The 16936-nt window shown below is 44.2% G+C and overlaps 1 protein-coding gene across 4 annotated transcripts in view; it reads right to left on the bottom strand.

The window, feature by feature from the left end:
- Positions 1-16936, bottom strand: part of NGLY1 (N-glycanase 1) — a 68818-nt gene that overhangs the window by 8427 nt on the left and 43455 nt on the right. For 3 of the 4 annotated variants that reach the window (XM_054019945.1, XM_054019944.1, XM_054019942.1), the window contains exons 5-11: positions 14194-14413; positions 12941-13062; positions 11126-11271; positions 10284-10394; positions 9124-9288; positions 7596-7784; positions 488-665 (exon numbers count right to left, since the gene is read on the bottom strand). In XM_054019945.1, the coding sequence (XP_053875920.1) occupies positions 488-665; positions 7596-7784; positions 9124-9288; positions 10284-10394; positions 11126-11271; positions 12941-13062; positions 14194-14413 (1131 nt within the window). The remainder of the gene's footprint in view (positions 1-487; positions 666-7595; positions 7785-9123; positions 9289-10283; positions 10395-11125; positions 11272-12940; positions 13063-14193; positions 14414-16936) is intronic. The other variant, XM_054019943.1, reaches the window with a different exon arrangement.

Below are 16936 nucleotides of genomic sequence, written 5' to 3'. Positions count from 1 at the left end.
GAAAAAAACCCCAAACAATTAAAGTTCTGCCACAGATCATTTATGTTGCTAGAATACATGTTCAAGAGGCAATTTGTAATGAACATTAAAGTGTCTGACTTGCAGATAATCAAATTATTATTTTTATTTGTATTGTGGTAGTCTCCAGAGGCTCCAGTCAGGATTGGGTGCCCCATTCTGCTACATGATGTACAAATATAAAGACAATCCCTGCTTTGAAGAGCCCATATATCTCCTGTATCCACGCCAGGTTTTGCTGGATCCTAATTTTATTTTCCCCAAATATGGAAAAATGTGGCAGGTTGGAGTTATATATTGATTGTTCTCACATATTTCCTTATCCTTGGCAAAAAGCCTGAGTGGGAAAAGTCTTTATTGCTTACATTGTTTCTCCCACCTCCACTTCCCTGCGTACTAGTGCATTGCATTTGCATTAGCACTTATACCACATGATTTAAAAATAAAATCAATCAGATTTCACACTTACCTCCAGTCAGATCAACTTCTGCTATGTTGGAGCGCAATCTCCACCTTATTCTTCCACTGTGAAACGTCTGACTGTTCGTTCTAATGGAAACATTGTCTATTTTTAGATCAACTGACCCACACTCAAACTTCCAGCAGATGTAAGCAGAGGATGACCCTTCTTTTCGGGCTAAATAAACCTAAATGGAAAAACATCATGGTTAAGGTATTGAAAGATGGATGCTGAGCATAGATCAAATGAAATGTCTTTAACTGTTGTATAGGGCACTAAACCTTGGCGTAAAAAAAAACTTTATTACGTTTTTTAAGTCATTGAAAAATAAGTTTGTACACAATAAAACTTTGCACAGAATGTCCTTCTAATGTTATTCCTGTTTTTACCGTGATATTGGGTAACTGCACATTTTCAGTGAAGTTTACTTCATTGAAATAGTAGGGGAAGCTCTTTAATGTGCTGCATGGTATTTTAGCGACATAGACTCATACTGTTTTAAATATGTAGGGTTCTGCTTTTAAATAAATACAATGGGCCAGATTTTCCATCCTGTTTTGGCTCCTTTGCCCTTCTATGGTAGCGCAAATGGGCTGGGAAAGCCTGTGTAACAAACAAAGAGATGTGTGGGACTCAACTGGTGCAGCTGGCTTTGTGCCACCCTTTCTAGGCCTTGGCATGCCAGGAGTCAAAGAGGGGATGACTAGAGTCCACTACATTCCAGCAATCCCAATCACTGTAATGATCATTTTGGGGCCATCAGCAGCTGGCATATCTTGAGTAGACCTGAAGTTTCCTGCCTATATTACATAGCCTCCTTATTTGTGCTACCTATATATACTGCTACCCTTTACTGAAAGAACTGCAAGCAGTCTGAATCTAGAAGGATAAAATCCAGTTTACATTCTTACCCATGAATGCAATTTTTTTTTTTTGGAAGATGGTTAGTGTAGACTGTAAGAAAGAACCTGAGGATACAAGGTTTTAAAAACCCGATGATTTTAGATGAACAGGTTCTTAGGTTGCTCCTTACATTGTGCTTATTAGCACCATGTGCTGCAGATGGTTCTGGGGGAATTTGGCCTATTAAATTCTAGTTTTCTTCAGATCTACTTCTATGAAGTTTTACCTCAGGGACATGTTCGTTTACAGCACTGCAGTATATAAGTAAGATGGCGATTACTGTTAATTGGGATACTAAATAGAGGATCAGCAAATCTACTTTACCTGCATCAGTTTGCCTTTCTTATCTTTCTGCTTTGCACTGCAGTTGGTATCTCCTCTCTACAGCTTTGCACTGCAGTTGGTATTTCTTCTCTACAGCTTGTGGACTGAGATCCATAGTTAGCTTTACGTTAAAAAACAGTTACCTACCTTTTGTAACTGTTGTTCTTCGAGATGTGTTGCACATGTCCATTCCGATTTAGGTGTGCGAGTGCCCCGATCACAGCTGTCAGAGATTTCCCCCTAGTGGTATCCGTCAGCTTGGCGCTGGTGCCCCCTGGTGCAGTGCGTTCATAGCGCTGGTATAAGGGGCCCCCACCAAGCCTGGGGAAGTCTGTCTTTGTCTTTGTTCATTACTTCCCACATGTTGTAATCATATCGACCCAGCAATGCCTGCTGGTTCGCTATCCTCAACTGGAGTCCCCCCATCAAATAGGCCTTCCTATCCAGAAGTTCCATTTTCCTGGGCTCCTTTGGATTGGGGGTAAACCCCGTCTGACCTTCGTGGTCCTTTTTGTTGGCAGCCGCCACAATGAGGGACCCCAGAGAAGGATGAGAGAACAAGAACTCACAGTCTTTTGCAGGCACAAAGTATTTTCCTTCTGTTCTCTTTGCTGTGGGTAGAATGGAGGCAGGAGTCTGCCAAATGGCCTAAATTCGTCCCAAAATGGATTTGTGTAAGGGCAGGGCCACCTTCACAGGGGCTGCGGCCAACAGAATGTCTAGGAACCCATCTGATGGTTTCTTGACAACTTCTGCCTGCCAAGATTAGAGGCTACCCACTTTAACAAGTCTTGGTGGGCCCTTACGTCATCCTGCAGCGGGGAGAGCCCCTTGAGCATGAGCTCGTCCTCTTGAGACGATGAAGAAGAGGTGTGCGCTGCCATAGTGTCCACTGCAGCCTCTTCCTGAGGCACAAGAACTTGGGTACTGGTATTGGTTCTGATACTGGCATCAGTACCAGGGAGTATCCCTGCTTAGGCAACGGTGCTGGGACACGCTCTGGCATCAGGACCGGTACAGGGAGTTGGCTCCAGAGTTTCCCTGTGTGCCCCTGGTGCCACAACAGTCTCTGAGCGCACCAAGTAGGAGCACCATGAGCTGGTCCCTTGGCCTGGGGGAAGCCCCCACAGGTTCCAAAAGCCCCATTGTAGGGGTGCCAGACGCCATGGGCCCGGCGCCTTGGGTTATCCCTGCTCCCAGCATGCCCAATGGTACCACTGTCTGTGGGGGCTGACGCAGTGTCTCCCTTTGGTGCCGGTGTCTTGAATAGTCGGATCCCGAGTCTGGACTCGATGAAGAAGATGACGTGGAGGTGGAGGACCACGGTGGGGACGATCGGTGCTGTAGAGACATCTCTGGCGAGGCAATGAAGGGAGTTTCCCCCTGGAGGCAGGTCTTGAAACTGGCTTAAAGGTGGTTGATGCTGCGGTGCTACTGAGTGGCGCCATTGGTGCTGCGTCCTGTCTCCCGTCTGGGCTTGGTATCGACAAAGTCATCAGCTCAATAGCAGCCGTGTAGGCTTCTGGGGTCAAAAGCACTGCAAACTGGTCTGCCCAGTGCCAACCAGCTGGTTGGTTGAGAGCTAATGGGGTCTGTGGCGCCGGTGCCTCTGCCAGTGGTTGCCACGGTACCGGGGATGGAGAGCGGCCCAGCATGGATCTCGCTCTATCCCAATCTGCTCGCTTGTCTCCCTTCAGTGCCAGCAAGCAAGTTTTCTCCGGTGGCCTTGATGTTTCTTCTTCAGTACCAATGAGGAGGACCAGTGCCAAGAGCTCTTAGCCACCAGTGGAGCAAATTGTACTGACGCTGAAATACTCGGTGCCAAGTCTGATCTCTGCTCCAAGGCGGGGCTCAGTGCCAACTCAATAAGTAGGACTTTCAACCTTGCTGCTCTGTCTTTCTGCATGTGTGCTTAAATTCCCAGAAGATGTTGCAGCGCTCTTTCCTATGACACTCTCCCAAACACTTGAGACAACTCAAGTGAGGGTCACTAGTAGGCATAAGCTTGCCACATGAAGAGCACTGTTTAAACCCTGGTGCCTGAGGCATGTCCCAGTAGCGGGGGAGGGACAGAGCGCATCTCCGAGCATGGAGAGGAGTCCCAGTCCTAAACTATGACTACTTAAATGTACTGAAACTACTGAACTATCAAAATCTAACTATTTACAATGAAAAATAGTGGAAACCACTAAACCACTTTGCTCAAGACAAAGAGGGGAAGTTCCAACAGCTGCACGGGCAGTCAGAAGGGACCGAGGAGCTTGGGCTCGGCGGGGGCCCCTTATACCGGTGTTATGAGCGCATGGCACCAGAGGGCGCCAGCACCAAGCCGACGGATACCACTAGGGGAAAAATCTCCGACAGCTGTGCTCAGGGTGCTTGCACACTTAAATTGGCATGGACATGTGCAACAGATCTCGAAGAAGTACTTTACCTTTTGGGTAGCCTTTGTTGGTTTCCTCTCCCTTGATTCCAAATTAAAGGATGAACCTATTTTTTTTCTTTTTATTTTTTTTATGAAGGCTTCTCTGGCTGAAGACTTTCTTGGACAGCTGTTTAGCTGGACTCCAACTTCTTAAGCTGTACATCTGCTCAAGTTAAAAGACTGAACATTCCACAAGGTGGCATTCTATAGATCTGCCACATCATAGCTACAAGCCTGATGGGTATCTGGTCAGTTCTCCTACCCACCCCCAATTCTTCCAACTTCATGGAAGAGCTGCTTACTGCTGGTAAACTCTTCTTGCTCAGTCACACAAATCAGTGCTCCCTACTCCACTTGTTACATATACCCAGAGTAGAGAGCTGAGCAAAAGAGCAGATATATGTATTTGAACAGAACACTCCCCTGATTAGTGGCTAGTTTTTTCACCTGGCCCATACGTTTCTGGCAAAAATGGGAAGGCTGATTATATGAGTATCTGAAGGTGGGAGGTATAACCACACTGTTAGTAGATGTGGGAAGGCTGGGGAGTGCCTAGTCTGATCTCTTACCCTTCCCTGTTCTTCTTCCTCCACTATCCCACCCTGCTGCATCTTCTTTTACCCTTCATCTTCCTCTCTAGCTTTTTCTCTCCTTTCCTCTTTGTGCACTTCCCCATCCTGTTCTCCCATGGTGCTCTGACAAGCTGTTGTATACAGGGCCAGCACAGCAAATTTCAGAGTGAAATTAACTTCTCTGGTAAACTTCATTTTCCATTGTGGATAGGAGGCAAAGCCTGGCCTATGTTGGTGGTATGACTGGACAGAGGGAGCTGTCAGGCTAACAAGATGTTAGGGAGAGCAAAACAATAGTCACTAATATAGAATGCTCAGCTCCATACTTGGGGGTTGTTTGCTAGTAAATGTCTCCTTCCCCAGTTTAGCCTCAATTCCTCTCCCTCTTTAGATTTGGAGTGCATGATCCTTCTGTTGCTCAGTGTATCAGCAGATGGGAAGGGTTTAAGTAGGGTCTTCAATAATCTGGGTAACTGACAGCTTTTTCCCTTCTTGCAGATGGAGCTGTAATGTTTAGCATAAGGAATTTCTTCCTTTTTGTCTGTGCAATGAAGAGATATGATATACTACAAAGCTATTTCACCAATGCTGAAAAAACAATTTAGACGCTTTGAAAAGAAGTATTCCTTATTAATACATGCAGTATTGTGTATGTCCATGTGAACACAGAGGGAAGGGTATCAGAGGGGTAGCCGTGTTAGTCTGGATCTGTAAAAAGCAACAAAGACTGTGGCACCATATAGACTAACAGATGTATTGGAGCATAAGCTTTCGTGGGTGAATACCCACTTTGTCAGACGCATGTAATGGAAATGTCCAGAGGCAGGTATAAATATGCAGGCAAGAATGAGTCTAGAGATAACGAGGTTAGTTCAATCAGGGAGGATGATGCCCTCTTCTAGCAGTTGAGGTGTGAACACCAAGGGAGAAGAAACTGCTTTTGTAGTTGGCTAGCCATTCACAGTCTTTGTTTAATCCTGAGCTGATGGTGTCAAATTTGCAAATGAACTGAAGCTCAGCAGTTTCTCTTCGAAGTCTGGTCCTTTGAAGGTTTTTTTTGCTGTAGGATCGCTACCTTTAAATCTGCTATTGTGTGTCCAGGGAGATTGAAGTGTTCTACAGGTTTTTGTATATTGCCATTCCTAATATCTGACTTGTGTCCATTTATCCTTTTACGTAGGGACTGTCCAGTTTGGCCGATGTACATAGCAGAGGGGCATTGCTGGCACATGATGGCATATATAACATTGGTGGATGTGCAGGTGAACGAACCAGTGATGTTATAGCTGATCTGGTTAGGTCCTGTGATGGTGTGCATGGATTGGTTCCTGAGTTAGAGTTACTATGGTGCGGTGTGTGGTTGCTGGTGAGAATATGCTTAAGGTTGGCGGGTTGTCTGTGGGCGAGGACTGGCCTGCCTCCCAAGGTCTGTGAAAGTGAGGGATCATTGTCCAGGATGGGTTGTAGATCACTGATGATGAGTTGGAGAGGTTTAAGCAGAGCACTGTAGGTGATGGCCAGTGGAGTTCTGTTGGTTTCTTTCTTGGGCTTGTCTTGTAGCAGGAGGCTTCTTGTAGCAGTCTGGCTCTGTTGATTTGTTTCCTTATTTCCTCGTGCGGGTATCATAGTTTTGAGAATGCTTGGTGAAGATCTTGTAGGTGTTGGTCTCTGTCTGAGGGGTTGGAGCAAATGCGGTTGTATCTCAGCGCTTGGCTGTAGACGATGGATCGTGTGGTATGTCCGGGATGGAAGCTGGAGGCATTAAGGTAGGCATAGCGGTCGGTGGGTTTTCGGTATAGGGTGGTGTTAACGTGACCGTCACTTATTTGTACCGTGGTGTCTAGGAAGTGGACCTCCCGTATAGATTGGTCCAGGCTTTAAAGGTAGGCATCCTACAGCAAAAAAACTTCAAAGGACAGACTTCAAAGAGAAACTGCTGAGCTTCAGTTCATTTGCAAATTTGACACCATCAGCTCAGAATTAAACAAAGACTGTGAGTGGCTAGCCAACTACAAAAGCAGTTTCTCCTCCCTTGGTGTTCACACCTCAACTGCTAGAAGAGGGCCTCATCCTCCCTGACTGAACTAACCTCGTTATCTCTAGACTGATTCTTGCCTGCATATTTATACCTGCCTCTGGAAATTTCCACTACCTGCATCTGATGAAGTAAGTATTCACCCATGAAAGCTTATGCTCCAATACATCTGTTAGTCTATAAGGTGCCACAGGACTCTTTGTCGCTTTTTACAGATCCAGACTAACATGGCTACCCCTCTGACTCAAAACATTATGTGGACGTCCTCATTACATACTGACAGCATAGAAACTTTCTTAAATCTAGTGAAATAGGCAGGGTATTGATTCCTTTCCTGAAACTGTCTAATTGAATCTGCTAACTCAACAGAACACCTCAACTGCTAGAAGAGGGCATCATCTTCCCTGATTGAACTAACCTCGTTATCTCTAGACTGATTCTTGCCTGCATATTTATACCTGCCTCTGGAAATTTCCATTACATGTGTCTGACGAAGTGGGTATTCACCCACGAAAGCTTATGCTCCAATACATCTGTTAGTCTATAAGATGCCACAGGACTCTTTGTTGCTTTTTACAGGGGGAAGGGAGGCCACAAACTTTAGTGTTCCAGCAGGGTTCTTGTTATCTGCAGAGAAGTCAGTCATCCCATTCTGAAAGGCAAGCTGACTTTATTTCCAATTTCTCATATCAGTTAACAATCTTATCTGAAGCGGGACAGTAAAATATGGCAACTCCAACTGAATCCTTAAGCATTAAGAGAAATTTGATGCAAAATATGCTTAGTAATATTAGACTTTATTGGGACTATTAATAATCTACAAAGTTCTACAGAAATTTCTTTAATTGCAATCCTTACCATTTTCCAATCCGTTTCAACCTTTCTCCATACAGACTCCGTCTTCCACACACCTTTCTCCCAGCCAGTGATTTTTTCATTATTATTGGAAACTCGTGTATAGCTATCTTCCACTATATTGTAACTGAGGTGGAAGAGTTTAGACGTCTTCTCTTTCCCAGATGGAATAAAAATGACTTCTTTTCTCATCTGAACAAAACCAAAAACTATACATTGGTGTTTTGCAATATATTTGAAGGGATCATGCTAATTTTATTTTTGCTTTTTGTTTAGCATAAACATCCGGCAAATATATATATTTGATAAAGTAGATCACCATGTCATTATCTATTATATAAGCAGTATATCAAAGAGGTTCACAGTTCTTTATGAAAAAATGTACAGCAGCCAATCTAAAAATACTAGAATTTTTTTTGCCATTGAAAAATGTTTGCCCCACCTTAGAAATTTTACATTACTTTGCTAGAATAAATATAAATCTTCCACAGAGAAAGGGGAAGTAATTTATTTTAAAATAACTAATACCATGAATCTGTCTACAGTAAATAGTTGTTTACAAAAGAATTTTCATGCTCGTTTATAACAGGGGGCTGCAGGAATTAGGTGTGTTAATCAGATTTAACAGACTGACAAAAAAGGAAATTATTAAGCTATATTAAGAGAGCAAGCATAGCTCAGTGACTAATGCTGAAAGTTGCAGCTAACTATAGCAATTTACAGAACAATGCCTTTCTAAATCTGATAGGGAAACAAAAATAAAGGTGGGCTTTCAAAATTAAGGTTAAGTGTGAATTTCATAAAGATACTTAGAAAACAAGGGAAAATGAAGTATATGCACTTAAAAATAGATTTTTAATCATCCTTCATATCATGAGATTTGTAGACAGAAATAAAGTCCCCTAAAATATGTATAGTTGAAATAAACACTAGTATCTCAAATCTGAGCATTGCTATGAAATCCATTAGTTCCACTTAACTAGCTCTAATTCGGTATTTAGATTGTCATCCTTTTTACATCAAATGACAAGATCACTCAGAAAAGGATGTGCAAAATGGCAGGAATAATTGATATCTTTGCGTACTGGCCTATCTAGAGGGATTGTTTTTAGGAAATTCTGTCTCTCCACATAAGGAATTAAGAACATAAAAAAACTCCACTTAGCCAAGAACCTTGAGGTTAGGGGGGATTATGTAAACATTAATTAATCTCATTTTGTGGGAGTTGCAGTTACACATTCACAGTGGGCCCTGATTTACATTTTACACACACACACACACACACACACACACACACACACACACAGGTAGAAAACTGCTCTCAAGCTTAATTAGATTCCCCAGAATTCTTGAGGCAATTGTCATCAACCTAATGTGTTGATTTCCCAAACACCTTAATTTCAGTTTTCTTAAATTTCCTGCTTTTGTTATGTTGTAGCTTTAATCAAAAGAATGTCAGTCATGAGCCTATAATTAGGAGACAAACAATTTAGACACCCCTAAAATGATCACCAGTTCACAAATTAAATACCTCTGAACCAATTTCATCTCTGGCTACTCTCCAAGCCATTGAACCAGATATCCTTCCACCAAGTTCACCAGGTTTAGGAGTTTTGGGAGAAATGAACTCAACAAGCTCCACAATTATCCTCTCCAGGAGCACTCTCTTTCTGCTTTCTGACAAGGATTGTTGTCTCTGTAATAATTAAAAAAAAGTGCAAAAAACCTCAAAGAAAAAATAATCTTTCAGATTAGTTCCAACTGTGTCCTGGTTTGGTCTAAGCATAAAAATCATATCATGCCTGAAAGAGTAGATTCACATTGATGAATGTCATTACAAATGCAGTATGAGTTGCATATTTTTAAGAAGCAATAGAATTGAGTAAAATCATACCATTACATTTCAAGATAAATCAAGTGAGCCTAAAGAAGTCTGGTATGCAGAACAAGAATTATTATATAACATACTTTTACCATACGATTAAAAAGGCTGGGTTTTCTTGAGAAAGTGACTTTAAGATGCATTGGACTGAGAGTCTATTTTTGTTTCAATGATTTCCATGTCAAATATGCTAAGATAACATGTAACACTTCTTATTTCTTCACGGACAGTCCTGCAAGCAGCCTGAGAGTTGAGTCAGGCTGAGTTCTTCTCTCACAGTCAGTAAAAAAAAGTTCTGCAAAGTGAATTAGGCCCTTTTTTACAGCTATACAACCTTATGGTCTTAAAATTATGGTCTCATTGAAGTTGTGCAACTCAACTGTTTGCACAGGTATAATTGATTAAATTTATTTGACATATCTGTTGATGCACGAGAGAGAATAGAATCCAGCTCACTTTCTCTGCAGAGCCAACAGGAGTAAAAGGTAATAATTTCCTTTTCCCCAATCAAAGTAAGGAAATATGACTGACTATGCAAAGAACAGACTGGTTAAGTAGGTGACACTTTTACAGTTACTTCACAGAGGAGAACTACACTTTAAGAATTCTAAACTGACAAAACTGCTATACTGTGACTGGTCCTGAAGTGGTCTTATGTAAAATCAAAGAACGTATAAATAGCAACATTTAAATTCTTTATAGTACACAGAGACCTTTATCAGGACTGGGCTCCCTTGTCCAAAGAATTTACATAGTCTGTTTTCCACTACATGTCATTTTAACAAATCAGTTGAGGTAAAGCTACATACCAGTTTATTAAGCCTCTCTATGGTTTCACGCAAAGCTGCTTCTCTGACCTGTGTCCTTCTAGAAAGTAATTCTTCGTGTTTACAGGAATATCTCCAGGTGACATCAACAACCTCAAGTATAAGTTGCAGAAGTTAAAAAAATACATATAAACTCTGCCTCTTAAATGTGTGTATTTTAAATAGACAATGTGATCAAGAGACTGTCTTCCCTTACAATAATCTAGTACAGGGGCGGGCAAACTTTTTGGCCTGAGGGCTGCATCGGGTTTCGGAAATTGTATGGAGGGCTGGTTGGGGAGGGGGTCGTGGCCCGGCCCTCACCTCCTATCTGCCCGCTGCGGGACTCCTGCCCCATCCACACTCCCCCGCTCCCTGTCCCCTCACCACCCCCGGACCCTCGCCGCCCCATCCAACCCTTCCTCTCATTCCTGACGGTCCCCCCAGTACCCCTGCCCCATCCAACCACCCTTTCTTCCTGTCCCCTGACTGCCCCGGAACCCCTGCCCCTGACTGCCCCCTGCCGCCCCATCCATTCCCCCCTCCTTCCTGACTGGCCCCCCTGGGACTTCTGCCCCCATTCAACCCCCTATTCTCCCCCCGACCCCTATCCACCCCCCCCAACTCCCTTTCCCGCTATCCAACCCCCCCCCCCGCTCCGTGTCCCCTTACCACGCTGCCTAGAGCACCGGTGGCTGGCGGTGCTACAGCCACGCTGCCTGCGGGCCATAGTTTGCCCACCCCTGATCTAGCAGATCCCATTAAAATGGTATATGATGCACAGCTTCTTTCTCAAGGCAAATTTGTATTTTTATTTCATAGCATATTATTATCCCTACCCCTACCTCATCCTTGGAGAATGCAATTACATAGGAGAGCTTCTTTCCCCAGCCAATCTCATAGAGAAGAGGTTTATCACAGACATTTTCACAAGGATCACAATGAAGCCATCTCTGCTGGGATGAAGAATATACCTCAGTCCACACATGATCTGCATGAAAGACAGGCCGAGGAAAACTCTGAATGTTTTAGATGGGTTTTCTATTCTTACAGTTTGAGATATTTAAACTCTTCCAAATCAATTAAATGGGGAGCATAACATTACTCTTGAGGGCATTCTGTGCCAAAACATTAAATTCTGCATAAAAAAAAATTAAAAGTTCTGTGCACAATATTTTAAAATTCTGCAAGTTTTATTTGTCAATAAATAAATGCAGAGGCTCCAGCATGGCAGTGGGGAGCACAGGCCACTGGTTGCACAAAGGTTGGGAGATCACTCTGCAGCCTCCCCGCTCCCTATCCTGGGGACATGCAGTTAGGGGTGAGGCTGCATCTGACCCTGACACTGCATAAGGCCTGGGCCTGCCCCAGAAACACCCTGGGGCACTGCCTCCCTGCATCAGGCACACCAGGCTTGGAGCAGGCAGGCTCAACCAGGCAGGCTCTAAGTGTGGAGGGGCTCAGTGTGGGGGGATACAGGAGTGGGGTGAGAGGATTTTGCGTGGGACAATCTGGGTGTAGGCAGCTCAATGGGGGATCTAGGTGTGTGGGGGATCTGGATGCACAGAGTCTCATGGGGAGGGGAGGGGGGGGCGGTTCCAGGTGCCATGGCAATAGGACTCTGCAGGGGCTTCCGGTGAAAGTGGTTGAGATTCAGCAAAGGGGTCTGGGTGTGGGGGTCTCATCAGGGGGGTCTGGGTGCTGGGGAAGTGGGGCTTGTTGTGGTGGGGGTCAGTGGCATGGGGGTCTGGATGTCGGGGTACAGGGGGTGGGGCTCTTCAGGGTGGACGTTTAAGTGCAGGGAGCTCAGTTAGGGGTGGTCTGGGTACAGCGGTGGGGGTTCGAAGGCAGAGGGTCTGGGTGTATGAGGTGAGGCCTGGTGGGGGGTGTCTGGGTATGGGAGAATCGGATGCACGGGAGTTGGGCGGATGGGGGAGCAGCTCCCTGTACAATGACCCCTCCCCTGCAGCTGAGCGATGGGGGCAGGAAGCAGGGGAGAATGCTGAGCTTCCTGCAACTGGGGGAGAATCCTGGGGGTGAGTCTGAAACAGCCCCAGCCACTCAAGATAGGAGCCACTGGCTGGAGTGTCCCAGCCCTGCGGTGATTTACCTCTCCGCTGCTGCTCTGGGTGCATGAAACAATGTATCTGCGCAGCTAGGGAGTGGTGCGTGACTGCTCTTGCAGCTTCCTTTTGCTTCCCTGTCAGAGTCATTTTTCTGCAGGGAAGCAAAGAAATCTGTGGGGGATATGAATTCTGCGCACACGCAGTGGGACAGAATTCCCCCAGGAGTAATAACGTGGAACTGTGAAGAGGGAAGAATGCATTTTCTGTTCATATTCCTTCAGAAACATCTCCTTTTAAATGTGAAAGCAAAAATAATGAATTCTGCTTATTTTTATTGAAAGTAGGAGAACCTGAATGTAATATGTAATGTAAGATATAAAGATTTCATCATGCTGAAAACAGCAGTCTAATTTCATTTGTAGAATATTTCATGTAATCAGACAAGATGGAAATTTAACCTAGATTTTATTCATAAAATACTGTGAAACTTCAGAGGTTACCAGTTAGCTAACATGAACACACACATCTAATGGTTGTAAATCCCATTTTTATGCATGCTTATACTAAGTTTAAGGTGTTCTAGAGCACTGATACCTGTTGAATCCCAGACATATCTAGCTTCAAATCCTATAGCTCTGCAGCACAGTGTAAAACAGTTAGCCCACTCTCCACAACGCCCACATCTTGTTTCCAGAAGTTTCTCAGGATTATTATACCTAGAAAAATTAAACTTTATTCATTGTAAATTATGTGCTTTGTACATGTTAATGGACTTTAACAGGAATATATATTTCCCCCTTCTAAATCTCTGAACCATTAAACAGTAGAACCTCAGAGTTATGTACACGAGAGTTACCAACTGATTGGTAAACCACACACCTCATTTGGAACTGGAAGTATGCAATCAGACAGCAGCAGAAACAAAAAGAAAAAGAAAATACAGTACAGTACTGTGTTAAATGTAAACTACTAGAAATAAAGGAAAAGTTTAAAAAAAAAGATTTGACAAGGTAAGGAAACTATTTCTGTGTGTTTCATTTAAATTAAGATGGTTAAAAGCAGCATTTTTCTTCAGCATAGTAATGTTTCAAAGTTGTATGAAGTCAATGTTCAGGGTAAACTTTTGAAAGAACAACTATAACGTTTTGTTCAGAGTTATGAACAACCTCCATTCCCGAGGTGTTCATAATTCTGAGGCTCTACTGTAGTCCTCTTGATTAACAGGATATCTGTTCTCAGTGCCATTGAGTTCACACTCGTTGCTGAAGATGATTGTTGCAGTGGACAAAATTAACATTTGGCTGACCATCTCCTTGTTTCTAAAAGAGCTAAAATTTACATGACTGTTCTTATTTTAAAAAAACTCAACGTAAGTAGGATTTTTGTATCCTAACCTTATTGACAGATGTCAGCACAATTCTGAAATTAGTACATATCTAGTGCTACAGTCAGCAGAAGTATGCCCTCTTTTGTGGGCTCCCAAACAAAGTGCAATGGTTTCTTTCTTTCTTTTTAAAAACCACTTTGATAATGGCATTTATTAATTAAAATCATTATATACAGAAAATACACTTGGTAAGATTAGTCAAATATTTAGTATAAAAACAGGGCCCTCTTTTTAAATGCAATATTTTTTTTTTAAATTAAGCATTCTAGGCTGATTGGTGATAAAATATAAATATCAGAGTCCACAACAACCCCATGGTACTGCTTAAAATGATCTATGTATGTATTATAGTAGGGTTTTTAATCTATGTAAAACAAAATACAAGCAACAACCTCCCAATAATTTACAAAATACACAAATACAAAGTAGCATTTTAGAAAATCCAAGGTTATGTGCTTACCTTGGGAATCTATTGCTGAACTGGCACTGGTTACAGTGATGATTTTCAACTCTGTTTGCATTCCATCTCAGATCTTCATCATTAGGTGATAAGATACCTTTAGATTCTGTCTGACCACCACACTTGCTGCAAGGAAGGCTATTCACCCATTGGAAAAATTCACCCTTAAACCACTGCAAGAGCTCCAACAATAAAAAATCATCTTCATTCACATGGGTTCCTATAACATTAAAACATAGTAATTCAAACAACATTAACCAAGTTCAGATTCATTTGACCTTTCCAATATCTACATAATTATGATATCTGGACCTTTATCATAACTCAGAGTTGAAGTATCAACCAAGAAATTATTATATAGATGGTATTTTTCAAAAAATTAGATTTTAAAGACTGAATAATGGTAAATAATGTTTTTTAAAAAGACAAACAGCCAAAAAGAAATTAGAATAAAGAATTGAACAGAAAAGGATTGAACACAGAGAAATTTAGCATAGAACGTAATAACTCTTTTATTTTTCCAAAGGTATGGAAAAAACGGTTACTCACTTTCTCGTAACTGTTGTTCTTCGAGATGTGTTGTTCATGTCCATTCCAAGCAGGTGTGTGCGCGCAGTGTGCACGCCAGCTGGAAGGTTTTCCCCTAGCAGCGTCCATAGGTTGGCCTGGGCGCCCGCTGGAGTGGGTATCTTCATGGCGCACAATATAGGGCCCCACCAACCCTCCACCCCCTCAGTTCCTTCTTGCTGGCTACTCTGACAGAGTGGAAGGAGGATGGGTATTGGAATGGACATGAACAACACATTTCGAAGAACAACAGTTATGAGAAAGTGAGTAACCATTTTTTCTTCTTCGAGTGATTGTTCATGTCCATTCCAAGCAGGTGACTCACAAGCCAAAGCTCAGGAGCTGGGGTCAGAGTCATGTACGGATTGAAGCACCGCCCAAAGGCCGCATCGTCTCTGGCCTGTTGTGTAATTGCATAGTGCATCGTAAACGTATGTATCGAGGACCACGTAGCTGCCCTGCAAATTTCCTGAATGGGGACTTGCGCCAGGAACGCCGCCGAGGAGGCCTGTGCCCTTGTGGAGTGGGCAGTAATCGTTGGGGCGGGCACCTTCGCCAGGCCGTAACACTCCCTAATGCAAGATGTGATCCATGACGAGATACGCTGAGAGGACACAGGGAGACCTTTCATTCTGTCCGCCACAGCCACAAAAAATTGGACGGACTTCCGAAACGGCTTAGTTCTTTCTATGTAGAAGGCTAAGGCTCTACGTATGTCCAGTGAGTGCAGCCTGTGCTCCCTATCGGAGGAGTGTGGCTTGGGGTAAAACACTGGGAGGAAAATGTCCTGGGCCATGTGAAACTGGGAAACAACCTTAGGGAGGAAAGCAGGGTGAGGTCTAAGTTGGACCTTGTCTTTATGAAAAACTGTGTAAGGGGGCTCAGACGTGAGGGCCCTGAACTCCGAAACCCTCCGAGCCGAGGTAATTGCTACGAGGAAGGCAACCTTGAACGAGAGATACAACAAAGAGCAGGTGGCCAGTGGTTCAAATGGGGGGCTTGTAAGTCTGGACAGGACTAGATTGAGGTCCCAGGCTGGGACAGGCTGACAAGTGTGTGGGAAGAGCCTGCCCAAACGCTTGAGGAAGGGACTGGCTATAGGGTTTGCAAAATGGAGAACCCATCTGAGCTCGGATGGAAGGCGGAGATGGCGGCTAAATGGACCCTTATTAATGACAGGGACAGATCTTGATGTTTTAGGTGCAGGAGGTAGTCCAGTATGAATGGTATGGGGGCGAGGAGAGGCGACTGATGGCATTGCTCCACCCAGATGGAGAATCGTTTCCACTTGGCAAGGTACGTTGCCCTGGTGGAAGGCTTTCTACTACCCAGGAGGACTTGCTTGACCTGGTCCAAACATGACAGCTCCGCGGCGCTTAGCCATGGAGCATCCAGGCTGTGAGGTGAAGGGACTCCAGATTTGGGTGCCGGAGTCTGCCTAAAGTGGGTGCCTACTGACATTTCCAGGAGTGAAGTGAACCAGTGTTGGCGCGGCCACGCCGGCGCTATGAGTATAACTCGAGCCCGATCCCTGCAGATCTTGAGGAGCACCCTGTGGATCAGCAGGATAGGTGGAAAAGCATAGAGCAGGTGGCCCGCCCAAGAGAGAAGGAAGGCATCCCTGATGGACCCCGGGCTGTGACTCTTGAGGGAGCAGAATGCCTGACACTTCCTGTTGCCACGAGTGGCGAAAAGGTCTATCTGGGGAGAGCCCCAGAACCGGAAGATTGAGTTCACCACATCTGGATGAAGGGACCATTAGTGGCCCTGGAATGTCTGGCTGAGGCTGTCCACCAGCGCGTTCTGAACCCTTGGGAGGTATGACGCCTGTAGGTGGATCGAGTATTGTACACAGAAGTCCCACAGCGCGAGGGCTTCGCGGCACAGGGGAGAGGAGTGTGCATCCCCTATTTGTTGCTATAGAACATCGCCGAGGTGTTGTCTGTGAGGACTGAGGCACACCTGCCCGTTATGTGGGCTTTGAAAGCATAGCATGCCAGACGCATCGCTCTCAGCTCTTTGACATTGATGTGTAGAGCCAAGTCCATCTGAGACCAGAGGCCTTGAGTCCTGAGGTTCCCTAGGTAAGCTCCCCAGCCCAGATCCTAGGCGTCTGTCACCAAAGAGAGAGAGAGGGCTGTGGGCTGGCAAAGGGCACTCCCACGCAAACTACTCG

This window comes from Malaclemys terrapin, chromosome 2 (genome assembly GCF_027887155.1).
Source record: "Malaclemys terrapin pileata isolate rMalTer1 chromosome 2, rMalTer1.hap1, whole genome shotgun sequence".
In the NCBI taxonomy this organism is placed as follows: Eukaryota; Metazoa; Chordata; order Testudines; family Emydidae; genus Malaclemys; species Malaclemys terrapin.
The sequence above is the reverse complement of the archived record's forward strand: the minus strand, read 5'-3'. Positions and strand labels throughout refer to the sequence as shown.